This window comes from Pochonia chlamydosporia, chromosome 1 (genome assembly GCF_001653235.2).
Source record: "Pochonia chlamydosporia 170 chromosome 1, whole genome shotgun sequence".
Taxonomy (NCBI): domain Eukaryota; kingdom Fungi; phylum Ascomycota; class Sordariomycetes; order Hypocreales; family Clavicipitaceae; genus Pochonia; species Pochonia chlamydosporia.
Window position 1 is genome coordinate 3,359,516 of NC_035790.1, and position 24,653 is coordinate 3,384,168.

General features: G+C 50.8%; 8 protein-coding genes across 8 annotated transcripts; 3 read left to right on the forward strand and 5 right to left on the reverse strand.

Annotated features, from left to right (window-relative positions):
* Positions 1–452: 452 nt before the first annotated feature.
* VFPPC_00859 (fungal transcriptional regulatory protein) lies at positions 453–2,561 on the reverse strand (the record flags this gene model as incomplete). The annotated part of the gene is made up of 4 exons (XM_022428191.1): positions 453–1,095; positions 1,153–1,686; positions 1,739–1,896; positions 1,962–2,561. 4 exons carry the CDS (start codon positions 2,559–2,561, stop codon positions 453–455), a joined length of 1,935 nt encoding a protein of 644 aa, XP_022284700.1.
* A 1,658-nt stretch (positions 2,562–4,219) lies between these two features.
* Positions 4,220–5,320, reverse strand: VFPPC_12916 (orotidine 5'-phosphate decarboxylase; the record flags this gene model as incomplete). The annotated part of the gene is made up of 1 exon (XM_018290693.1): positions 4,220–5,320. The coding sequence occupies one exon, from the start codon at positions 5,318–5,320 to the stop codon at positions 4,220–4,222; it is 1,101 nt and encodes a 366-aa protein (XP_018149134.1).
* Positions 5,321–11,143: 5,823 nt separating this feature from the next.
* Positions 11,144–11,728, forward strand: VFPPC_00860 (hypothetical protein; the record flags this gene model as incomplete). The annotated part of the gene is made up of 1 exon (XM_018280796.1): positions 11,144–11,728. The coding sequence occupies one exon, from the start codon at positions 11,144–11,146 to the stop codon at positions 11,726–11,728; it is 585 nt and encodes a 194-aa protein (XP_018149135.1).
* Positions 11,729–13,377: 1,649 nt separating this feature from the next.
* On the forward strand, positions 13,378–14,482 carry VFPPC_00861 (CDP-diacylglycerol--inositol 3-phosphatidyltransferase; the record flags this gene model as incomplete). Its single annotated transcript, XM_018280797.1, has 3 exons — positions 13,378–13,561; positions 13,644–14,020; positions 14,087–14,482. The coding sequence occupies 3 exons, from the start codon at positions 13,378–13,380 to the stop codon at positions 14,480–14,482; spliced, it is 957 nt and encodes a 318-aa protein (XP_018149136.1).
* Positions 14,483–15,295: 813 nt separating this feature from the next.
* VFPPC_00862 (iron transport multicopper oxidase FET3 precursor) lies at positions 15,296–17,384 on the reverse strand (the record flags this gene model as incomplete). The annotated part of the gene is made up of 5 exons (XM_018280798.2): positions 15,296–15,503; positions 15,556–15,781; positions 15,832–16,411; positions 16,483–16,977; positions 17,043–17,384. The coding sequence occupies 5 exons, from the start codon at positions 17,382–17,384 to the stop codon at positions 15,296–15,298; spliced, it is 1,851 nt and encodes a 616-aa protein (XP_018149137.2).
* Positions 17,385–19,362: 1,978 nt separating this feature from the next.
* VFPPC_12917 (plasma membrane iron permease) lies at positions 19,363–20,599 on the forward strand (the record flags this gene model as incomplete). The annotated part of the gene is made up of 4 exons (XM_018290694.1): positions 19,363–19,518; positions 19,570–20,009; positions 20,061–20,259; positions 20,312–20,599. The coding sequence occupies 4 exons, from the start codon at positions 19,363–19,365 to the stop codon at positions 20,597–20,599; spliced, it is 1,083 nt and encodes a 360-aa protein (XP_018149139.1).
* A 148-nt stretch (positions 20,600–20,747) lies between these two features.
* VFPPC_00864 (hydroxyproline-rich glycoprotein-like protein) lies at positions 20,748–22,244 on the reverse strand (the record flags this gene model as incomplete). The annotated part of the gene is made up of 2 exons (XM_018280800.1): positions 20,748–21,355; positions 21,404–22,244. The coding sequence occupies 2 exons, from the start codon at positions 22,242–22,244 to the stop codon at positions 20,748–20,750; spliced, it is 1,449 nt and encodes a 482-aa protein (XP_018149140.1).
* Positions 22,245–22,917: 673 nt separating this feature from the next.
* Positions 22,918–23,952, reverse strand: VFPPC_00865 (metallophosphoesterase domain-containing protein; the record flags this gene model as incomplete). The annotated part of the gene is made up of 1 exon (XM_018280801.1): positions 22,918–23,952. One exon carries the CDS (start codon positions 23,950–23,952, stop codon positions 22,918–22,920), a length of 1,035 nt encoding a protein of 344 aa, XP_018149141.1.
* Positions 23,953–24,653: the final 701 nt, after the last annotated feature.

Consider the following 24,653-nt stretch of genomic DNA (forward strand, 5'->3'; position numbering starts at 1 on the left):
ATCTGTATGCAACAGTACTATTTATGCCGTGCATTGCAAACAGTTCAATGTTGCCTGTCCGCTTCGTGTCTACGGAGTACCGCCCGGCGCGACCTTGACCATGCATCGACGTGATGGGACTTGACTTTTAAATAGCTCTTGTGATGCGGTGCAACATGGGCAGCCAGTCTTTGAGTTCAGAACATGTGTCTGCCTCGATCACAGGCAGCATAGCCACCCGACCGATTTGGAATGATGGTTAGGTGTAGTACTGCCTGGATTGCGTGCAGATAAACGGATTGGCGCCTCCATCTGTATTGCGAGACGATTCAAGGGATGTCGATAATCTGCCTCACCGACGATGCAACATAGTCCTATCGATGCCGCCAGCCTGCGAGCCCTCAACACCGCATACATGCCTTTCAAATCTCCAACATGACCCAAACCAAGCGCTAGCTGCCCATGTACAACCCTCATCTAGGCTGGAACTGATTCAACACCTGCCAAAGTGTGCCTTCCCCAATATCCCCTCCGAATTGCCAATCCAACCCTCCAACTCCCATCCCCGGCACCTCCATCATGTCCATCCGGTCCTGCACCGCCGTGAGGTCATTGAATATCAAATCTGACGTTGCAAATGTCGGCATGATGTTCGACAGACCATCCGGAGCAAACGCCCATTCACTCGGCGAAAGCCACGTCTCCCCAGTCATGGCCAGTCCCGTACTTGCGCTCTCAAACCCATGGCCATTGGAAGCACTGTCCTTTCCATATTCGTCCGTTGTCAGACTACTCGCTTGGCTGATTTCCCGCCTCCCGACCACACTGGCCGGTGTAGTTTCTGACGGGCCCCGCGTGGAGGAGGGCGTCTCCGAATCTTTGGCTGGGGACGCGGAATTAGAGAGTGCCCTTGTGAACTTGCCCAGAATGGCGCGAAGGACGCCTTGTGCGGATTTGGCGAGCGGGCTGCGCGCCTGCATGGTTGCGAAGCGCTCGATGGCCCAGTGGATGTGTTGCACTGCTAGCTGTTTGTGCTCAGGGTGGTCGTGCGGAAAGAGGATGTATATTGATGCGATGAGGACGATGGCATCGAATGTTCCAAAGAAGAGCATGAAGCTGTTGTTGTCAACATGATTTAAAATTCTTTTGACCGCAGGGGTTGCAAAGACTTACTTCCTCCAAGATGTAGCTGAGAGCCCTTCAAACATCAATCTCTGCATTTCGAGCATCGACAAACTCGCTTGCAGTGCCTCAACTCTGCTCTTCTTTCGGTGGAATACATACGATCTATGTAGTGCCATGAGACTGAAACCATGAAGCAGGTTGAAGTAATATCGTGACACTTGGATCCACGGCGCCACGTTTGGATCCTCGTCCCATCTTGTATCTGGATTTTCCACTCGGAATATCCCAGGCGTCGAGTCGTGGAGGCTCATAATCTTTTGGTGTAATTTGTCAATTTTGGAAAAGTCTTTCGGATAGGGGCCATCTTGCTCGAGATCTTGGATGTCTCGTAGCGGAGAAGAAAGCTGGTGCAGCCACAGCGAGCGCGTCAGAGGAGTAGGAGGATCCTTTTCGGGATTACGGAGAACGATGGGAGTTTTCGAGCGATCTGTCGGTTCTGGGGCGTCGATTGGGAGGGAAGGAGAGCCGTGACGCCAGTCGATTGTCCCGGGGCGGCCTAGAATGAGACACATGTTGATGTCCCTGGGCCGTGAGCTGTTGTGTTCTTAGTATACAGGGGCAGTCGGCGACATACCAGATTGCAAGAACCATGTATAGCTTGCGCCGTCTCTCGATGAGCCACTGGTTTTCAAGGGCCCTTTCTACACTCGTATCTGCAGGCTTGGGATCGAGACTATCGCGGTGCATGCCCAACTCTTGAGCGTCTCTAATGGCTATACCAACCATGTGCCACTGCAACAAGTGGTCAATCTTCCGCTCAGATCGAGGCAGAGCCGTCCAAAAGAAAAGAAACTCACCGATTCAGTCACATTAGCCGTAAACTTCAAAAACGAAGCCCTCAGAAACTCGGCCTGAACAGTCGTTACACTCAGTCCCTTCTTCCCAAATAGCATAACAATGTCTTCCCCGCTGGCACTATAATCACAAGCCAAGTCCTCAAACGTCATATTAGCCGCATACTTCAACATGGCAAATTCCTCCTCTTCCTCATCTGGCAGAATCAGCAACGCTGTAGCAATCATTTGAAACAGCACAGCGGGGAAGACCCTCAGGTCTTGTGAGATTCCCTGTGGACCTTCGGTGGAAAATATGCTAAATGGCAAGTTATTCCATTCCTGGAGTTGAGCGTAGAAAATGTCGGGGTCGACAAAATAATACTGCCAGTTGAATTCGCGCATAAACATGTCGACCAGCTTATCAGAGAACACCTTGGCGGGAAGCTGTCGAATAAGACCTTTATACTTCTCCCGAATGGCGAAGGAGTCTGCGCGGGAGCCATGTGTAGAAGATAGGCTTGACAGGGAGGCTTGGTCTTCGGTGGACGGGGCCATTTCGATCTTTTTGAGAAAAGAGATTGTCGAGGCGCCGGTTTGGCCGTAGCCCCATGTTGCGGCCATGGTGGACAGGGGTTCTGTCATTTTTCGCGGTGATGAGGATGATGAGATAGGAGAGGAGTGGGTGGGCGGGGATACTTTCGTGAAGTTGTGGTTGTTGCTGCTGTTGGTGGTGGATGTAGGAGCTGGAGCACTGGGATCATACGAACAGAATGATTCGCGGTTTCTGGAGCGGCAGTTTGCGCAGGGGAGTCCGCGGTCGCACTGGTTACAGCCATGTCAGTGTCATAGTATCGTATGATGTGATGGGTGAGATGAGCGATGTTTGGTGGTGAGATGAGATGATGCCGGTGAGAGGTGAGTAGGGGGCATCAGACTCACTTTTTGTTTTCTCCTGTGACATTCCGTACATGACACGACAATCCTTCTCCTCTTCTTGGGAGGCGCCTTCTTCGGCTGCCCGGGCTCTTTTCTCTCAGCTCTTAAATCGCCCATGATGCAGAATGACTGTCTCCTTGCTCTGGGGCACGCTGAGCGTTTGAAGATCAGTGATACTGCTTGAGGAGGAGTCGCTCAGCTATCTGACGGCCCATGCGAATTTGACTCAAATTAGTTCCGAGGTCGCTCAACAGCTGGTACCAAATCATGGTCTTTTCGACAAGCTGTTCTGATGATAGCCCATGTCTTGAGCTCCTCACGGGGCATCTGAAGCCAAGATTGAGTTAAGCTGACATTTGACGGCTCAACTGTCGTGTATCGTCAATCCAGCTTGACTGGAGACCTCCGGTTTGTGGGGCCGGAGTTAGTGAGCGGCTCCGGAGAGACTGACTTGACAAGTTGAGACCAGGTAGACAGACAGACATGGACCACACATGCATGCAGTCTGGTCAGTGCAGTACCAATCTTGACAGCACCAGACCTTGACCAGCGTTTCGCCTCGGACAGTCATTATTCATCACTGGACACGGACCACACACACCTCTGACCCCTACCCATCCAAGCCATCATCCATCGATCCCTGGATCGTCGGGAGCCAAACAAATGTCTCCCAATCTGCCCCTCAAACCTTTACCTAAGCGTTGACCTCTAGTGGGTGTGGGGACTATCACGAACGCGGCCACGGAATACCACACGACACACCTTTTTTCGACGAGACACAAGTCTATTCTGAAAATGTGGAGAGACGCCGAGGTGGTGCCATGACATGACCCATGTAAAATTTCCGACTGCATCGGCAGACCAAACTAGCTTTGAAGAAATGCAATTGACGCTGGCTCTGTTATAGGTAGGTATAGGATGTAGATGAATTCATCTCCCGGAAATGCTGTTTAAAAAGTTTTCCAAAAAAAAAAAAAAAAAGGAGAGAAAACGAAAAAAAGATAAGCTCCGTAAAACATGATGCTAAGATTTCCGAGCGCGTCCTCCCAATACCCCAATCAAGATTTCTCCGTGTCCATATCCAATCAGCCCATTTCTTGTTTTGCCAACCTTTTCCCTCTAAACCCGTCATAGGGGTTTTGTCCAACCGAAACAAAAAAGAATATGTAATAAGCTGCTAGCATCAGAATCCACCTCGTCTCCAATGTGAAACCCAATTGTCCCGCAGTGGCAGACGAGAGGGACCTGCAAGAAGTAAACGTATGTAGAATGATAACCAAAAGACATTTCCCTTTTGTACGCCAGTGTGGCTTCTGGGAAGCCTATCCCTCCTGTTGCAGTGTTTAACGAACTCTTTCCGTGTATGCTTTCCAGGCTGCCGAGCGATATCGCTCTGCCTCGCCTTCAGGATCGCCTGCCTTCAAAATACCGCGACCAACGATAACAATATCTGCCCCAGCGATACCAATTATCTTTTGTGGTGTGTTGTACTGCTGGCCCTTGCCGTCGCCTTGGACTGTGCCGTTCTGGTCCTCGTCTTCGGGCGGAAGCTGGCATCCTGGCGTCATGTGGATGAACTGGTCGTCGGGTTGCGTGTTGAGCGCCTCCTGAGAAACAAATCCCATAACAAAGTCTTTATGTTCCCTCGCGGCTTCCACGCAAGCTTGTGTGTACTCCTTGTTCATAAAGTTGCCGGCTGAAGACATTTGTGCCAGAATGAGTAGGCCGCGAGTCATGGGGGCCTCCTCGATTCCGGCAAACAACACCTCGTCGCCACCAGCCATGGATTTTGTCAGCCGAGGCGAGTTTACGGGCTCGTATTGTTGCGTAACCGTAGTCACTGAGACAATGCTTCCCTTTCGACCATCGTCTGTCCGCCTGGGCGACCCGCCGTTGCCGTCACCGCGGCCACTGGAGCCTGTGTCGTTGTCTTCAAACTCCTCTGCAGTCGGAGTGCCCACAGAAACAGATGTCCTGACTTCATAGGGATATCTTTCGAACCAACGAGTGGCAGCGTTCGATAGTGATGCTACCGAGGCCTTGCCAGGTACCATGTTGACATTAACAATGTGCGCCCACTCAATGATTCGGGCTGAGCCGCCAATGTACTGCATCTCCACAGTATTCCCAATGTCGCCAAACTTGCGGTCTTCAAAAATCAAGAATCCGTGACGACGGGCCAGAGAAGCCAACTTAGCGCCAGTGCCCGTCTGAGGGTGGAAGTCCCAGCCAGAGACCATGTCATAATGTGTCTTGAGAACCACAATGGACGGGCCAATCTTTTCGGCAAAATAGAGCAACTCTCGGGCAGTCGTGACATCAGCACTCAGGCAGAGGTTGGAGGCTTTCAGATCCATGAGCTTAAAAAGATAGGCGTTGAGGGGATGAGTAGCCGACTGGCCTCTAGAGGCATAGGTTGCCTTGAGAGTTGGATGTTGTGTCATGTTGACGACGTCACAAACCGTGAATCTGAGTTCCAAGGGCTGTTGCTAAGATTTGCTGTTGGTAGGTACGCACGCGAGGTGAGATGAGGCTGAACCTTATCGACAGCTGTGGCAATCTCAAAACACGGGGGGGCCAAATTGCCAGTCGTTTTGCCCTGAACAATTCGAAAATAAAAATTGAAGATGTTGATTATTTCGCAGGGTAGCCCAACGTGATCAAGAATTTGAAGGAAGAGAATCGACAAGTACGGTAGAGATGAGGCTACTCTAGTATTAAGAGTGGGCGCCGGTGGTGTTGAGACGAGTGGCCACCGAAGTCGCAGTGCCAAGGACTGAATCGAATGATGAAGGCGAAAAAAACTATCCAGCACCAACTGGCAAGGTTGTACCGTACCACGGGCAAAGAAAGAGCTGATAAGCCTCCGACAAGAAGGAGGAATTCCGTGAAAGCACAAAAGGCAGGAAGAAAAAAAGAGGAGCGATCAAAAAATGGCAAAGCAAAGTTGAAAAGAAATGGCAGGGGTGGTTGAGCCCAAGTGGTTCTCGCAGTACTCTGTTGGAGCCCTGGAGCCGGGTTGGAGCCGTGGGACTGGGCTCGCCAAGTGGACAAGATGCTGCTGATGCTGCCGCCAACAAGGCAGGGATCAGAAACAGGTACGGGATAGCTGTGACAAGACGACTCTGCGTTTGCCAAGTGCTGTCTGGTAGGATGTATGCAGCTCCGGGGGGGCGGGTTGAGTGTGATTGTCGCCGGGTAAGGAGGAGGGAAGCGATTTTCGGGCCCCCGTTCAGGCGATTCAGTCCAAGCGGCGGCCGAGGCGAGATTCGAATGCACGGAGCGCGAGGCGTTCAAGAGTCAAGACCAAGACTGATAGCGAGAGACTTGAGTTGGAACTAGAACGAAGCGTGTGGCACAAGGGCAAGGCTGCGGTTTTAAAGCCCCAGACCAGACCAGACCAACGAAAGAGAGAGAAAAAAAAAAACAAAAAAAGACTGGCACTGGCCACAATAGTCTAATGGTAAAGTGGTAGATGGGCCGAGTTGCGGCCACGACGACAAAGCACCAGACTGCAGACATGGAGTCGATCAAGCAGATGGGCCAACTGCAAATGCCACTGGTCGCACCTGGCGCCAGAAAGAATTTTGAGGTCGATGGGTGGCCCTGGTCAAAAACTTGGACCCTGCAAACCGCAAGCTATGAGTGGTGTGGCGGCGTTGTGCCAATGTGTGCTGTGGGTTGGCACGCAGGTTGGAGATTGAGGAGAGGAGAGGTGTGCGGCGTGAGGCATGAGGCATGAAGCATGAGGCGTCTGGTGAAATCTGAGGCGTGGAGTCGAGGTTGTGTGGAGGCGTGTGGAGGCCGAACATTGCAGGGTGTAGATTGACTGGAAGCTGGAGCCTACCAGACTTGATCTGGCAGTCTGGCAAACTGGGTAGTAATTCCAGTTCCAGTTTCCTGTTTCCCAGCTTGCTTTGTCCAGTCATGTCAACCCAAATTTGTTCGCAGAACGGGAATGATGAGTGACATCCGAGAACAGCCTGGTAATCACACTTGGCACTACCGACCAACGCTGAACCCTGCCATGGAGTCCTGTTGCGAGAACTAACCCCTGCAAGCATCAAATGTGCAAACATAAAGTACTGGACATGTATGATTGATCAAGGTACTGTAATAAGTACTTTTTGAATGCTACGTGAGTTTCCGGTACGATGTGGCGCCAAAATTGCGAGTTGGGTGAAGGAACATTGAAGCCTGCCACTTCGACCTGCAAGCCAAAAACCAAATGTGGGATGACCTGGTCGAGGGGTTCGCTTCATTGCTGTCAAGAGTGGCAGGAGCGACTAATACCAGGAAAGGACTGAGGAAGGAGCGAGACCAAACATCAGATGAGTCCATGTTTTTTGTTATTGTCGTAGAGGAGGAGGGGTGAGCATGTCCTTAGTGTATTCGCACAACCTGACAATTTAGACCAGCCAGACATGACCAACAAGAAAGAATCAACTGCATGTTAGCCAGAGGACCACAGGCATCGAACAGCAAAGCCCTCATCCACCACAGGCTCAGCAATGGCATCCACCTTCTCTGCTCCAAGTTTCTTTGAGCTCTTTCCCTGCAAATTACAAACTAGCTGTCAGAGGGCGTGTCCCAAAGTCAATCGACGCTGTTTTGCATTGAATTGCTACGTCACCAAAATTGGCAGGTTGGACTCGGTCAACCCAATCGACACCGTTGAAGAATCAAACTTGTCTACGGGCTAGCTTTGCCTATCTCGACACCGGCACTGTTGTCAACAACCTCCAATCATAACATGATAGCAACGCTGTTCCAACATTAAAGTCTCAGGACCGTCGTTGGGATCATCAAATGGTCAGGGCTCCAGCCATGTCTCCGATGCGCCTCCCCCGACGGTTCAACCGAGAGATTGCCTGTCGTTCTGTCAATCACACGGAGCTTGACTCCGTACTGTCCAGGCCGCCGATTTTACAGTAATGGTTTGCAGTTTTGCGGTTTCCAGAGATCCGCTGCCCGGCCTCCAAACAGTCAAGTCGAATACAGCATTTGGCCACTTGAGCAGCTCCTCGTTGGTCCCAATTAGGCCCGAACGGCAATAGAGCAATGCCCGGGTGGAGATCAAGTTGATGGGAGTTCCGCCAGCGGACACCATGGCTGGTGAGGCGTCCCGAGCCAGTTCCGTCCAACCCAACATCGAAACCGTCAAGGAGCGACTACGACCTTCTCGTCACCAACCTTGCACTCTGTCCACATTTCCCGTGCAGGGCAACTCTTAGTGCCGTTGCCGTCGCCCTCCCCCCGGTCCACCCCTGGCCAGGCCCTCTCCTGTCTGAGGTATAATACTCTAGGCTCCATTTTATAGCACAAGTTGTCGCCGTGCACACTTCCAACAACATCCTCCCGGTTGAAGATTCCCAAGCCTCCAGAACTCCCAGACCAATGGAGATAAAGACACTAATGTGCCTGACCTGCAGCCACACGACGTGATGGGTTCGAACTGCACCTCTTTTGCACTGCGCAACAAGAGAAGCACTGTTCGTCGACGCCGAAAAGGGTTCGTGGATAATGCCGTGTAAGCAGGGTCCCTTTGTCGCAAAGACTGTCGACGGGATGGGGGCTATGTGGCTGTTGGTTTAATTCGGAGTATCCGACGTTGCAATGCTTTGGCAAAATGAAAGAAACTAGCAATGGTACCTGCATCCCATATGCTGGCGAGGCATTTAACTCTCTTCCTCCAACGTTGTCCATTGAGATGACCGTATTGTTGTAGGGAACTTTGGCATCTTCTTTGTGGACCAATTGCCCTTTGGGGTCTGCTCCCCGTTCTTACTGTGTCCGGTCGATCTTGAGCTCCTCGACATCAAGCTTGTGATCAAGCTGGACCGAACCTGCTGCGCAGTTTTCCCCTCTACACTTCCTGCATCTGCACCAATCCCCCATTTACAGCGTTAGCCTTCACCCGTTGTGCGTTGTCACTCCCACCCTTGTCCGGCTGTGCGTCTAGGAGATCGAGATGTACATACATGTACATATTGATAACGAGGGTGTGTACTGAGACGTGGACACGCAAGCCATGCAATGTCTGTCCACGGTTGAAATCAGATTTGCTGCGGACCAACCGGCTCAATGTTCCGTTTCTTACAATCATGTACACGGAAATACCCGCTCATGTAAGTGCTTACGCTACAGTTCATAATGCATGGCGACAAGTTGCGAGTCTGTCGTCGAATAAGACAGCATCCCTGGCATATATTGTACGTTGGTGACTTATAACTAACGAGCCTTAACTTGCAAGTCGGGCTGATACTTCACCAAGGTGCACAGAATCATAAATGTTGTTCAGTATAGGTCGCATGTGTAGCCAAAGCATTCCCGTGAATATTTTCCGAATACTTCATCCAAGAAAACGAAGGGCATAACAGAACCAAAATTTCATTAAGATCAGTCGGTTGGAAGAAATTCTCTTCAAAGTTACATCCGCGCCGTAGCCAGCAGCATCTCCTCAAGCTAAACCTCAAAAACGAGAAGGGGACGCAATATCATTGCCGGAATACTGTAGCTTTTTTGATCTGTCTTGTAATGGCACACTCTTAAGCATCACAGCCACCAATACCACTGCCGGTACCAAAAGAAATTTCTTCATTGCGCAACTCGCACTCAACATGCTGGACTGACCCATCAGAATGCTTGACCGTCTTCACACTGGCCTACTTGCAAGGAAAGTTCATGTCCACAGCCATGGGAGAGCCGTCCCCTTTCTTAGGCCAAAGGCCAAAAAAGCTGTGAAACGATACTGTAAGGCGTCTGTGGATGAGGTCGACATAGTATGAGAACACGCCCACTCATTTCCCAGAGTACAGCAGCGCGAGCGCATCTTGAGAAAACCTACGAGATGAAACCTGACCGCCAGTCCTTGCGCAGAGGCTCACTCCATGAGGTATTGCCAGATACGATGGCTGCCTAGTCGACGGAGGAGTCTTGGCGCCAGACGTGGAGGTTCCTGTTGCAGCCGTTGAAGAAAGAGATTGCGCCTCGCCAGTTGCATTCTCTGTCTTTGACGTTCGGCTTCCGAGGGGGTTCTTGGGCGAGCTGGGCAATGGCTGGGGGTGGTGTCTGGGTTGTGTCGGCGATGGGGGTGGCTGTGGCGGATGCCGGGAGGACTGTTAGGGTAGATAGGAGGGTGAGGTTGAGCATTTTGAGTTTGTTGTCGTGATGATGGATGTGTTCAGGCTGTGCGGTGTCGTCATGGACGTTGGAATGAGAAGACTCGATGACTCTATACTTATATTTGGAGTTAATGTGTAATGTGTTGTAGTCTTTTATCTTAAAGATTTCTGGAAATTGTTTAAAAAATACCAAGCAAGACTACATTATTTACGGGTTTGCCCATCGTGAGTGTTACGAAAGCTATCTTGAATGGTGTAGCGCACTCGTCGAGACGGCTCTTAGAGCAGGCTTCAGGCTTCAATCTCCGGGTTCGAAAATCGTACCAAAAGGCCCGGCCATGGCAATCAATAGAGGAGATGGCTACGCAAGTATTGGCGGCAGTCGAGGTAAATCCTGGGTATGTGTACATCAATGTTGCAGTTAGCCAAGAACAGCGACGGAAGAGCCACCATCTCCGGAGATGTCAACTTGATCTTGAATGAACAGCCATCGCGGAGACTGAAGCTCCGTCTCCATTTTGCAAGCGCTAGCCAAGGCATGCCATCAAGAAAGGTATGTTTTATAAAACTCAATGGCGCACTCTCCAGCATTTCCTTGGACGAAGGGGATAAATGGGAATGTGCTCAAGTATCTGAGTGCAAATTGTATCTCCTCATACAGTAATTGTGAGCCGTTATACGGCTCCGAACATAAGCAATCGTCACCTACAGTGCACTTCCCCGGATTTACTCTCAGAGCCACTCCATGATGAGCACTGGCTAAGTTATCGTCGCGATCCTCTTGCGCAGTAGTCTCCAGAGTCCATGTCTGCCTGCACAAGCCGAATGCACGGTGCGACGATCACACAGACCAGTTGACCCCCGACAGCGAGGCTCGCCGCCCTAAGAACGAGGCGCTGCGCACTGACTTTGGGGGTGGAGATGACAGGCGGCACGGGCCACTCATTGTCAGGGGCCAGCCCATTGTATGTCTGGTCCTAAGTAGACATGGACAAGGTGAGAGGAGCGAGAACCGGCATTCTTCAAATGGACGATTTGGTGGCGATGGATTGTTGCATGCTGGGTTACATACCGGCATTTTTGTCAAGTTGCCATTCTCGCCATCGTGGAACTTGATGGCAGATTGTTGAAGGGAAAAAAGACATGGAGTCTCAAAATTTAGGTTGGGCCATTGATGCCTTACTTGTCTGGCATGATCTCATGTCAACTGGTTCGCTCCTGCCCTGTCTGCATTGCATATGCGGTCTCGGCCGTCGCCATCTGGGTCTCATGAAGAAGCTGTCGGAGGATACCTCGTGCAAAAACAGTATACTGACTTGTCATTTGGGTACATGTACTATATTTCACAAGCACGCTGGCATTGTTGCAAGCTTGCAACGTGACACGATTGCACCACCGGTAAGTCTATTGGGGGAAGCCGGGAAACGGTACAGTCAGCGAGATGTCTCTGTTGTTGGTTCGTTGCAGTGGATGATGATCGATCTTACGCAACTCGTGCCTCTGAAGCTGCCCCGATTCAGCAAATCTAATTCTTGTCTTGCAGATTATTTCCTGTTGTTGGTTATCGAAATGTCAACCCTCAGGTTCTGGGCTGAAACGGAGGCGCAGGCCTTGCCACTCGTGAACTTGACGAGAGTCCGTGAGGTCCAACTTGACCAAACTTGCGCCAACCCACTTGTTATCATCTGCCTGTCTGTGGCACTTGCACAAAGGTCTGCGGGCAGATAAAGATACAGATACAGACGGGCCAATACTCCACAGGATGTCGAATCCGCTTATGCGGTGATGGGGTTAGAGCTATCACAAATGGTGCATATGACAGTTGTCATCAATGCTCATGGTCTGCTTGTCAAGAGTCTCGATTCTTTTTCTTCCTCGCAACCATCTCAAGCACCTCGGTAGCTCGAACGCAATCTATGCGTTTGGTGCATGTGCCAGCTTTGAGTTGGCAGTGCCTCACTTGCCTTGAAGAAGACGCGGCCTCTCATGTTCTTCGTTTGCTCTGGCGCACAGGAATGGATGCTGAATGTGGACGCGACTGAGCGCCATGCATGCACTTTACTTCTGGTGAAGCGGATATCCATATGTCGGGTGAGACACTCCCAGGGGTCAACTGCCAGCTCCAGAGGTGCGGTATTCACAAGGGACAAAAAAAGTGTTGCGTAAATTCTATGGAGCATTCATGATACTGGTTCCCTCAGGAGAACTGCATGTGCATCTTGAATGCGCCTTATCCTGTATCATGCTTTGTCCTTGGGAGGCATGGGATTATCAGAGCGTCCAAACACCAAACTAGACGGAAGGTAGAGAGAGATATGCGCATCGGAAGTAAGCCCGCCCCCTCATCCACTTCAGTTGGTCTTTTCTCTTGGGCGAAAGGCACAAAATCGCTAGTTTAACCCAGAATAGTTTGCGCTGCGAATTGAAGGGTCCACGGCCAAGCTTGCGAATGGCCAATCAAGATGGCCATGATGGTGAGATGCATCAACTGGTCTCTCCCTAAAACAGCACCAGCCTCGGTACGCGTGCCAAAAAGTGAATGTGCAGCCTAAAAAGGAGTCGCGGAAATAAGAGACGTGAGAAGTTTGAAGGGCCGGCCACTTCGGTGACATACTTGAGGACGTGCAACCTGTAAATAGCGACGCCAAGCAACTCGAGAATTGTCCGAGATCCGGATGTCAGAGGATATAACACTGGGAAACGAGTCCATGTCTGGCTACTTCCACCTTGGTCCACGGGTCACAGACAATTGAAGCAATGAGACCAGATCAGACCAGATCAGACCAGACCATTGTTGACCTGGAGCTCAAATGGTCAGAGACTCGTGGCGCGACTAGACTGGATTGGATCGGAGCGGACATTTAGACTGGACCCAGGAGAAGTGACGAGGCGGCGGCTGTCATCATCAGCTCAACTTTGACTCTCTGCTTTTTGGCTTTGCCTTCAAATCAACCCACTTGACCTACTTGCTTGTAAATTACCTTCCGCCACGCCTCTCCTTATCGCATTCTGGCCCTACTCCGATTCTCTTCCTTCTCATCCGCTCCTTCCCAACTGCTTTTAATTTGTTCCTCACCTCTATAATCTCCATCTTCAAAGCTGCACCGTTTCTCAGCTTTCTCCAACTCCTTTTTCCTGGGAGCGCAACTTTTTTTTGTCTTGCGTCGTCATCCCCCGGACCCCCTTCGGCCCCTTCGGTCGCGCGCAACGCCATCGCTCCTTGTCGACATCGAACGACTGCAAAAACCCTGCTGCACGGACTCTTTGTCGTCGCGTCCATCAGCCCTAATTGTGTGGGATTCCGGACGTCCCTATTTCTCGTCCAACAAAGAGATTCGTCCCGTTCTGCAATTTACAGCAATTGCACGTCCAACAAAATGTCTACCCGTCAGACCCGAAGGAAGTCCGCCAAGCTGCGCGAAGCTGCCGCAGCTGCAGCTTCGTCCGACGACGATCAGCAACAAGTCACCATGAATGGCAATGGTTCTGCTCACCACACGCCGGAAGTCGCGGAATCTGAGGAAGTTGAGAATATCTTCCTCTTCTGGCCCAATATCATCGGTGCGCAGCATCCTGGAGCATCTTGGGGCATCCTGTCCCGCGCTCTGTGTCGTCTTTGCTAATTAGCCATGCTTATCTCTAGGCTACATCCGTATCATTCTCGCCATTGCCTCGTTATACTATATGCCTGTCCACCCTCGAACCTGCTCCGTCCTGTACGCTGTATCCTGCCTGCTTGACGCATTTGATGGCTATGCCGCTCGAATTTTCGAACAGTCCACTCGCTTCGGCGCGGTGCTCGACATGGTTACCGACCGCTGCACCACCTCCTGCCTGCTCGTCTTCTTGTCATCCGCTTTCCCGCGATGGTCGATTTTGTTCCAGGGCTTGATTGCCTTGGATTTCTCCAGCCACTATATGCACATGTATGCCACTCTTGTGGTTGGCGGCTCCGACTCGAGCCACAAGAACATCGACAAGAGCCAGAATTGGCTACTGAACTTGTATTACACCAACAAGGTAAGGTGGAATCAGCACAAGGAAATGTCATGTTGGGGATTAAAAGCTAATTTTCCATGTATCTAGACCGTCCTGTTCACCCTGTGCGCCCTCAACGAGCTCTTCTTCATCGGTCTCTATCTGCTGGCCTTTTCTTCGCCTTGGCTGTCTCCCCACCTGATCAAGAGTGTCGAAGAGACAAGTGGTGGCTACATCAATCCAGGTGCTCCGGTTAATACGTCGCTGCTCCGACAGATGTTCCCCGATCCGTTCAGTGCCTCTGCATTGGAAATTGCTCGAGCCAACAAGATGGACTCCCTCGTCCCCTGGGCTATTGCTGGCATCAGCCTCCCTTTTATGGTTGTCAAGCAAGCCATCAACGGAGTCCAGTTGTACAACGCCGGCCAGTGGCTTGCCGAAGTTGATGTCAAGATGCGCAAGAAGAACGGCCTTCCGCGCAAAAACAAGGCTAAGGCGTTGTAAATTTCGACTACGCGGGGATGGATATGACCTGACGCAGGCGTCGACGACGGCCGAATTACTCCGGTGTATAGATAGGCGGCCTATAAGCTTTGACTGGTCTTGACGGCCAGTATCGCCCCGGTCAGGGTTGCAGGATGATGAGGGGACTTGAAGCCATTATATTTTCTTTACTTTGGACGCGGTGCATCTCCTTCGACGGGATGGATAGCGTGCCAACACCACACAACACAACTTTCGCTACGGTGACACGATAGAGCGTGCCTCACCAACATTTTAACTGCATGGATTGGCGTCTAGGGAATCGAGGAGGCTGGCGGGCCATAGGCATCGGGCGGGCTGGCCATTTGCATCATTTACAGCTATTCAAAGCTATGAATGAGTTTGGTGAGGAGGCGAGGCAACCAATATAGCCCTTTGGTCCATGTGAGGCACTGGTATCTTGCATGGGATCTATTTCTTGGGCAGGTTAATATTGGACTTGGTGCGAAAAATTCAAAAGGTTATTGATTCTGTTTAGCTTAATTACTGGGAAAGTCCTTCGCTTTTACTTTTACTTTTACCTTTTCTTCTTTTTCTCCTCTGAAGAAGCGAATTTGGCTTGGCCATTTGGGCCGTTCTACGGACCTTTCGATCATATTGCTTACGGCACGGCATGAGCATTAATGGAGTGGAATGGAATGGCATGGAATGTGCAACAAAATGTATTCGTGGATATCTTGCTATACAAACGCAATAAATCAATCCATCCAACAATTACTAAAAATCATCCTCATTTATCCATAAACTTTTCCAATCATGGCACTTGTGCTCACACTAGGTAGTTTCTCTGGCGGTGCTCGTACCAGAAGTTACATTTTGGGCGTTATCAGACTCCGACATGTCTGCGTCGCGGATGATGCTTGTTACGGCCCGGGGTGCTTCCTCAATGGGCTGGGAGAAGCCGTACCATGCTACGACGCAGATGCCCAGAATGCCAGTTATGCAGCTGAACACCAGGGCTACGATGCCTCGTGTGGTGAATCTGATATGGTTAGTAGTGAATTGGGTTAGGAGGTGATGGGAAGGGTGCTTACCCTGCTGGTAGAGGTGCGGGGGCTTTATTCTCGCCGGTGAGGTCGAGGAAGTCGACGGTGTTGCCGGCTGCGTTGCCCTCGGGGAGGATGTTGGAAGATTTACAGGCTTGGAGGTGAGTAGGGGGGATGGAGAGCGTCTTTTGCAGCTCGGTGGGTGCTTCGACGAATGTGGCGATGAGACCGGATACGACGTGCCATTCAATATGGCAGTGGAACAACCAGATTCCTATTCATGTTAATATGGTTGGCAAGGACATGAGATAGGAGGGAATATACCTGGGTTGTCGGCTTTGAATCGCAAAACCATGTTGCCGTTGGGCCAGATGACCATGGTGTCGCGGCGCATAGGAACCTTGGGGAAGGTCTTCCCCGTCGCGCCACCCTCGTCCTCAAAAGTGCCGGCTGACTCGTTGGAGCGGTAGACGGCTTGGAAGTTGTGGCCGTGGAGATGGAACGGGTGGCGACCGCTGTCGAGATTGTTGACGACGATCTGGACGATTTCATTCTTCTTTAGGACGAAGGGGTGCGTGTATTCACCGTATACTCTGGGATCGGTGGCCTTGTCGCCGGCACTGAGGGCGGTGTATAGTGTGGGAACCTTGGGGTATGTGTAGGTGATGTTGTTGAAGAAGGCGTAGTTTGCGCCGTTGCCAAGGTTGTCCATGATTACGTCGAGTTCGACGGTGCGATCGGGCTCTGGGAGGAGTTCCATGCCATCGTAGGCTTCGAGGGTTATGTCATCAAAGGCATTTAGCTCATCGACAAGAGCAGCGGCTGGATAGTCTTTGGACTTGTCGTAGGTGAGCCAGCCAGTGGAATTGTAGTTGAGTTCAGGAGGTAATGTGTCGAAGAGAGTCTGAAATATTCCGCGTCAGTTCGTATGGAGACATCTCCCTAAGGAGAAACGGAGGCGAAAGAAGTTCTTACCGTATCCATGCTTGCGACAATGGGGTAATTTGCGGATGTTTCGTTTTTGGTTGTCAAAAGAAAGCTCACTCTCTGAGCGGCGGCGATATATACCATTTCAGCTTCTGCATCCTTTGTGTATACTCCGTCTACCTCGACGATGCGTATCTTGTGGCCTTCGATCCATAGGTATTGGCCGGCAAAGGCTCCAATATTGACAACTCGGAACATGTACGTCTTACCGGGCTGGACAGAGACGGTTATGTTTTGAGTATCGTTCATGAGGGCCGCATTTGGGACTGGTTCTGCACCGGTTGGGTTGGTCTTGCTCAGAAACTGAGGAATGAGCGTTGCAATCTCATCATGGTACCAGTCCGATAGTGTTAGAACAATTTCCTCATCAACTTCTTTCTTGTACGGAAACTCGGGATCATGGACGATAACAGGGCCACGCAGTCCGTCAGGGTACTGGCCATCGTTGTGAGAGTGATACCAGTACGTGCCAGGTTGGTTGACCTGAGCATCATGTTAGCCAGCACTCTCTCTACACTTTCAAAACCTTGCGGGGCTATGAATCGTACAGTGAAGTTATATGTGAATGAATTGCCAGGTGGGATTGAGCATTGAGTGACGCCTGATGGGCCGTCCATGTTGTTGGTTCCATTTTGGAACAGGCCGTGGAAGTGGAGTGAAGTCGACTGGTTTCCGAGCTGGTTGTTTACGTTGATAACAATGCGGTCGCCAACGTTGCACTCAATTCTGGGAATCGGCCATTTTCCATTGATGCCGATAACTGGTCGCTCAAACGCTCCGTCAGGATTGGCTCGGACCCAACTGACGTTGAAATCATGATTGATTGTCGCTGCGGATGCCAAGCTCGCTGACGCAGCCAAGACGGCAGCCAATCGCCCAAGACCCGCCATCGAGATCCAGGGCTTGCCAAGCTGGTAGTTGAAGAAAGTTACCAAGTGTGAAGTTCGAAAAACCTGCTCAAAATACTCTCGCAACTGAGTGCCTTTGCGTTGGAGGGGATGGGTGACAATGGACGAGCCCGAGTCGCACCTTCCTCACTTAAGAAACAAGCGCACCTGCAGAAATCCGTTTACAAGCTTGCTCAAAAGCGTGCAAGTGGCAAGAAGGGAAGGAAAGGCTCGATGAAGCGAGGACCCTGGCTGCAGTCATATGGTTGTTAGCCAGTTTCTTCTCGCCCAGCCTCAAGTCAGTGCGGAACTCTTCAACCCTCTTCAGATGGATAAGATGACCCTGGCCCGTTTCTCAACTGATTAGATCAGACCGCATGGAACCAGCCGGGATGCACAGAAGCGAAGCCGGACCGTCGTTTCTTGTTGGATCACCAAGTACACGGATTCTGACAAGGGCTAGAACTTGTACTTCTCCACAACATGTGTGGATTCCCAAGAAACGACCGACGTTTTCCTGGATGTTTTCTTTCAACCAACAGCAGCGACCTCTCGAAACTACACACTACCAACGGCCGCATTTGCGCTGCAGCCGACGGCCCAACCCTCCTTCTTCGAGGACGACACAGTCAAACTGTCTGCTCTTCCCGCTGTTGGCGCACAATTGGGTTCTTGATTGGGCGTGGCGCAACGTGCAACGCCAAACAGAGAGGGGTGGTGCCTCACCTGACGGAGAAAACTCGCTTTAGCCCTGGCCCTTGGGCTGATTGATTGTGATTGATTGATTGATAACTTTAGCTGAAAATTCGACGACCCATCTGATAAGCGGATCAATGGTGCGGTGGCTGATCTAGCGAAGTTTGGGCATGGACTTGCCAAATTGATATGATGATGGAGGACAAGGGTGAAGCAAAAATTCGTTGTCTACATCGGGGTCCGAGATGTTTACCTCGTACTTGCGGATTGACATGAAAATTTCCTGGGTAAGTTACGGGAATATCTTATGATGCGCCGGTACAGGTCTGCAGACGGGTCGAGGTGACTGGGTCACATTGAGCTCAAGAATGGGAATCATTGTTCCGACTCGGGTCAATTCTTAGAGATACCCTGCAAATCGAATGTCTCTGATCCCTCTCTATCCCCACTTCGAGGGACGATGGTCGGTAAGCAGCTTGTGCTTCTCCAATCAAGCTTGTCAATGGCGGCAAATCTCATGCATCGCAGCATCTTCAGTTCGTTTCTTCAGTACAACCGTTTGGTTACATTGATGGTGTCTGAGTCTCTCCACCTTCTTGAACAAGACATTCGACCGCCAGGTCATCCTCTGTTGGCAACGGCCCTGCTCGACCGTCTACGGGTGGCTCTCAACTTTTTCGTCCAACACAATTTTCTTCAACTCTTCCCACTCAACTTGCGATATTTCAGCCCCCTGGCGCTCCCAATATTTCCAAACTTTGGTCCCCATTTCGTCGGCATCCTTTTGCCGTGTGGCTGGCGCGCTAACCGACAAGAACGGAGGAGCTGAACAAGATTTTCCTAACCGACGGTCCTTCATCCAAGGTGGAACGACCTGATGTAGGGAGGGGTTTGTCTGAAGCCAGGGTTCGAGTTGATTTCGCTTGTCTAATCAATCAGGTGGTTCCATATGCCGATAATTTATTCAGGTCGTCTGGTTGTTATCAGATCCGAATTTTCTGACAAAACGAGACCCATTCCCCCAACTTGAGCCTCTTGGCAATCGCTTGGCCCGCTTGGCAGTCTCGGCGTTTGGCTAGTAAACGTACCCTGCGAAGTTCCGCACCGGTGCAGTTGCGAAGATCGGCTCTCACCCTGTCACAGCTCACAACCCTGGTGCTTCGGCTCAGGTAAACTTGTTGGTTGCCGACATATTCCTGGCCATCCTTTTTATCTGATCTCCCCAAAGCACAACCAACTTTTCGGCCAAAGTTGACTTCCTTCTCAACTCGGCGTTTCCTCCAACATGGCTAAGGACGTTTTTTCTGTGCCGATATTCCTCGTCGTCTTTCGAGAGACGTTGGAAACGGTCATCATTGTCTCCGTCTTGCTAGCATTCTTGAAGCAAACCCTTGATGGACCAGAGCGGGATGCAAAGACTTACAAAACCTTACGGCGCCAGGTAAGTTTTAACACCTCACCTTATATTCAAGCTTAATATTGACTCTCATAGGTATGGCTGGGTGTTGCTGCCGGTTTCTTCCTCTGCATGGTTGTCGCCGCAGCACTGATTGGCGTGTTCTACACCGTTGGATCCAATTCTTGGGACAACAATGAGAACTACTACGAAGGCGCGTTTTGTCTCTTCGCCGCCGTCATCATCACCGTCATGGGTGGCGCTCTTCTCAGAATCGGCAAGATGCAAGAAAAGTGGCGTGTCAAGCTCGCCAAGGCCATAGAGTCGCCCATCAAGGCTGGCTCCAAGGGTTGGATTGCCCACTGGCTCGAGAAGTACTCCATGTTCGTGTTGCCGTTCATCACAGTTCTTCGTGAGGGCATTGAGGCCGTTGTGTTTGTGGCCGGTGTGACCTTTTCAGCACCCGCATATGCCGTGCCCCTGCCTGTCGTTGTAGGACTTCTTGTTGGCGGCATCATTGGCTGGATTCTCTACAAGTAAGTTTACTCACAACCAATGTTTTGGTACTCGCCCTAACATGTGCCTAGGGGTGGCTCTTCTGCCAAGTTGCAAATATTCCTCGTCGCTTCAACGTGCCTCTTGTATCTCGTTGCGGCAGGCCTCTTCTCCCGTGGTGTTTGGCACCTCGAGGCGCAAAAGTGGAATAATGCCATTGGTGGCGATGCATCAGAAACTGGCAACGGCCCAGGATCTTACGACATCGACAAGAGTGTCTGGCATGTGAATGTAAGATTCTATCCTCACGTAGCAGAAAACTCAGGAACTGACCTATTTCCAGTGCTGCTCACCAACTTCCACCAGCGACGGCGGCTGGGGAGTCTTCAACGCCATTCTCGGCTGGCAAAACTCTGCGACCTACGGGTCCGTCATCTCATACAACGTCTACTGGATCTTTGTCATGGCCGGATTCATCCTCATGCGATTCAAGGAGACCAAGGGTCACTGGCCGTTCATGAAGCCCAAACATTCAGTTGCTCAGGAGGACAGCCGCAGTGGCAGTTCCAGCCAGCAGGGTGGTGCCGCTGAGAAAACTACCAATGTGACAGAGAAGACTACCACGGCGTAAACAACCTCCATCACAATCAAATCCAGTCATAAAAGGTTGCAAAGGAAGACGAATAATGAGGACATAGAGCGTGGTTCTATCCAAATCTAGCAAAATTTGATACCAGAAGTTGCCAAAATTCAAGATATAGTTTCAACATCTCTCTCCATCAAGCCTCGGGTGTCCAGTCCCACGTATCTGAAGTAAAAAGCTTCCTGGCCATTTTATCCGCATACATAGCTCCTTCATACCGTAATCTCTGATCATTCGCCAACGCCCTCGTAAAAGCAAACGCCTTTCTATCCTCATCTTCCTCTCTTGCCGTACCGTTCTTCAAATCGCGCAGTCCACCCATCCACGACACATCTCCCCTCCTCCTCTTCCAGTCTGCCAGCGGAATCGCCACCACGCCCGCCCCAACCATGGCCCGCACATAATCCAATATAGGCTCAATGCGTATCCTCAACCCACAATTCATATGGTGCTTATCAACCTGGTAATTAGGGCACTGCTTCAACGTCCCCAGCAGCTCGTCTATATCTATCATTGAAGTGTCTGGTATATTGTCCACGGAAGTAGGTGCAAAGTCTACTAAGAAGAGAAGATCCTTTGACATGAGAAATTTGAGCATCTGTCCGAATTGGAAGGAGTCGCATGCGGTGCTGGAGTCGTACCCCAGTTTACATTGGCGGTCGCGTGAGGAATAGAGGTTTAGAAAGTGCTGCTGGATGGAAGATACTGTGTTTAGGATGCATTCCCGGCGGTACTGCAGTTCTTCTACGGTACTGTTAGTTGTGAAACCAATATAGAGAGTGGGAAAATTACCTTCAATTCCTTCTGGGAGATTCCACCATGCGCCTTGCAGGTCTTCCTCTTGGCCGTATGCGCTCCAGAGTCGTGAGCCCCGAATGACCAGTTCCCTAGTCGCTTGGTGCAAACGCATGGGCTGTTCGAGCAACCACGCCACGAGAATCTTTTGCCGAAGCACTTTCTCCGTCTCCGTAACCCGTCCTAACTCATCCATGTATGGGCGTGTATTGGTCAATGGCCACTTGAATTTCATGTCCACCAGGGCCTTGGACACAGGTGCCGCACAGTCGAATCTATCGGCAAGTAAAGCCAGCGTCGTGACATACGACATGATCACCCGTGTAGTCTTAATGGGCACGTGGTGAATAATTCGCAGCATATCCTCAAAGACAAGTTCCCTACCCGCAGACTGAGTGGCCTCGTCGTCATCCGTGATTTTGATGCGAGGCAACTGCATGGGCTCAGCCTGAGATGGTTTCATCTTCATGGATGCCAAGTCCGCGTGAGCTGCAGCAATAAGCTTCGCCTCCCTGAACTGCGGGTTCGTGAGAAGATTCGAAAAGTACTTGGAGTGCTTCTTGAGCATGTCTAGCTGTACACGGTACGCAATGGTGACTTTGGGCTTCAACACCTGCGGGGGCGTGGAAGTGCCATTGGGGAGGCTGGTGCTGCGGGACGCTGGTAAAGATGCTTTACGAGTTTTCTTGAGTATCTCGGGAGATGTTTCGAATGTTACGGAGAGGATGATGTCTCCGGTTGGGATGATGTTGATGACATCGGTGTGAGGATGGGGCTTGCTCGGTTTTGGGGGGCCATCGGAGGATTCGCCGTCTGCGGAGGGTGCAGACTCGCCCATTTTGGGGTTGGAGATGGCATCGATGTTTGTTAGGGGAGAGATGAGTGCATATCAGTGATGTAGGGGGTTGTATGTGATGAGTTTTATATTTTGAGTGACATGAGAAGTTGAGATTGGTTGAGTGGCAAGTCGCGTGCTCGTTGGCCATTGGCGGATGTTGAGAGGAACAGAGAGACACAAACGTGGTGGAAGTGGGTCCATGTGCATTTAATCAACTGCAGGCAGCTTTCATATATTGCATGTCTACTGGGTAACGGTGTTGACATTGGTTGCCTAATTTCCAATTAATTCGCTTCAAGAATACACAGCTTTCGCTTTACAAAATACTTTTAAAAAGAAAAGCAAGCTTTGGTGGCACTGCTGCAAGAATCGGCACATCAGATCTCAACTTGTAGGGTAGGGAACAGTGTGATGCGAGGATGAAGTAAACCAGCTTCAATTTGTAGACGATTCTAAGTTAACCCTATAGAATATCGCATCAGAGTTATAGCCTCCCTTCAAGCCAGCATCCCCTTCCAAAGCTACCAAACAACCCGGACAAAATTACACATCCCCCTTCCTCAACGGCAATTGTCGTCTTTTGTCTCCACCTCGACCAACTGGAATGATAGATAGCCACAGAGACAGACCACCAGGGTTGCAGCATTTGTAGATGTAACGAAGCCGAGTGTTTTCATATCACAACCTTGATAACCGGCTTGCGTTTATGAAAAAAGCCATCAGCGGAAGCCGCATTCACCAAGTGCGTCCACGGCAGAGGTGGTCCTGGCTGGTGCTTCCGCCACGAGCGGACAAGGTCCTCGAACATCCAAAGCAATCTTCTGATTCCGCCATTATTGATAACGATCTGCTCATAATTATTTTGAAAATCATCAAACGGGAGCTGTTGAGTACCGTGGCCGTCATGGCAATGGCCGAACACGTGCAGTCTCGGCCGGGCCCTCCAAAGCTCCTTGAGCAGATAATTGCACCCTACACTTAGTATGTCCAGATGAGCCCGAGGTGGACAGTGCGTGACCAAAATGTCAGCTCTGGAGGGGATACTTCTATGCCACACATCTTGGGATGCAGGATACTGAAAGGCCTGGTTTGGGCTTCCAAAGTCTTTGGACTTGGGGCTTCCGTAAATCTTGAGCTTGCGGCCGTTGGAGCAGGTAATGTCAGTTGCCGTATCCTGAAGGTATATGATATTGCCCCAATTCAGCTTTGCACGCAGTGATTCGGCGTCAATGTTGGGATTTTGGATGTCAAGAGTAGGGTCGAGTAGTATGTCGTGGTTACCCGCAACGACAATTTTGTGCTCGTGCGGCAGGGAATTCAACCACGTGAGGGTTTCCTGGATCTGCTCAAAGGTACCGGATTTGCTTAAATCACCGGCGTGGACTAGGACGTATCCGTCTGGCACTTCGGGGTATGTATTGTGTGTGTCTGATATGCAGACAACGGTGACGGGATCTAGCTTAAAGATGCGAAGGAGCGGATCTTGCCTTTGGAACGCATAGAGAACCCTGGCGAGATATACGGTAGGCCAGAATAGGTATTGGCGGAGGAGGAGCTGGCCCCGGCAAACGGGCCTGACGAGTTTCTTGAGGAGGAAAGACTCTCGAGTTGGTTTGAAGGATATGCCATGGTAAAGAACTCTGACGATGATGGTAGCAACAATGGCGGCTGTGGCCGACGCATAGTTGATGTAGTTGAGAATAGCCATTTTAGTAAACGTGGACGGCAAAGCAAGAACAAAAGTCGTGAGGCTGCAAATGGTCTGGAATGGAAAGGTTTGGTAATACTGCTGTAGATATTTGTCTGCTTAAATAGTTGCCCTACAATGTATAACTTACACAGCCTTCTGTGATGCTCAACGTGTCCAAACTTGACAGACAACATGTTGTTGCCAGATTGCGGAATATGTCTTCAACATTATAATGCCAGAGAAGGTGACGTTTCATATCGAGGTACTTTCCGGGCTGCGCAGCATCTAGATTTGAAACGGAGAGTAACAATTAAAGAGTCATCGAACATGTTGATCGTCATCGTCCAGGGTATAATATACAGCCATGCCGTTTTGCGCTGGTGTTCAAGCCACGTTGGCCAACTCCATATAACGCCCTGCATATTGAATGCCAGGTCGAACCGGGTTGTGAGGCTCTTCAGGACACGACGCCACGGCAAGCGGGCCGCCAGATGGACAAGATGCGGCTTCGAGGCACTTGGGGTTTTCGATTGTCCATCTCGCTGAACAAACTTTGGTATTGAATGCCCATCCCGAGCAGCGAGATCATGTCGTAGTCGACGTCCGGTGTGGTGTGGTCTTGGTCCAATTCAAATTGGTGCCTGGTGGGGTCAAGTGATGGACACTTGACTGATGAGTCTGGTCCAGTCTGGTGAGACACCTGCCACGTTGGGCAGCTG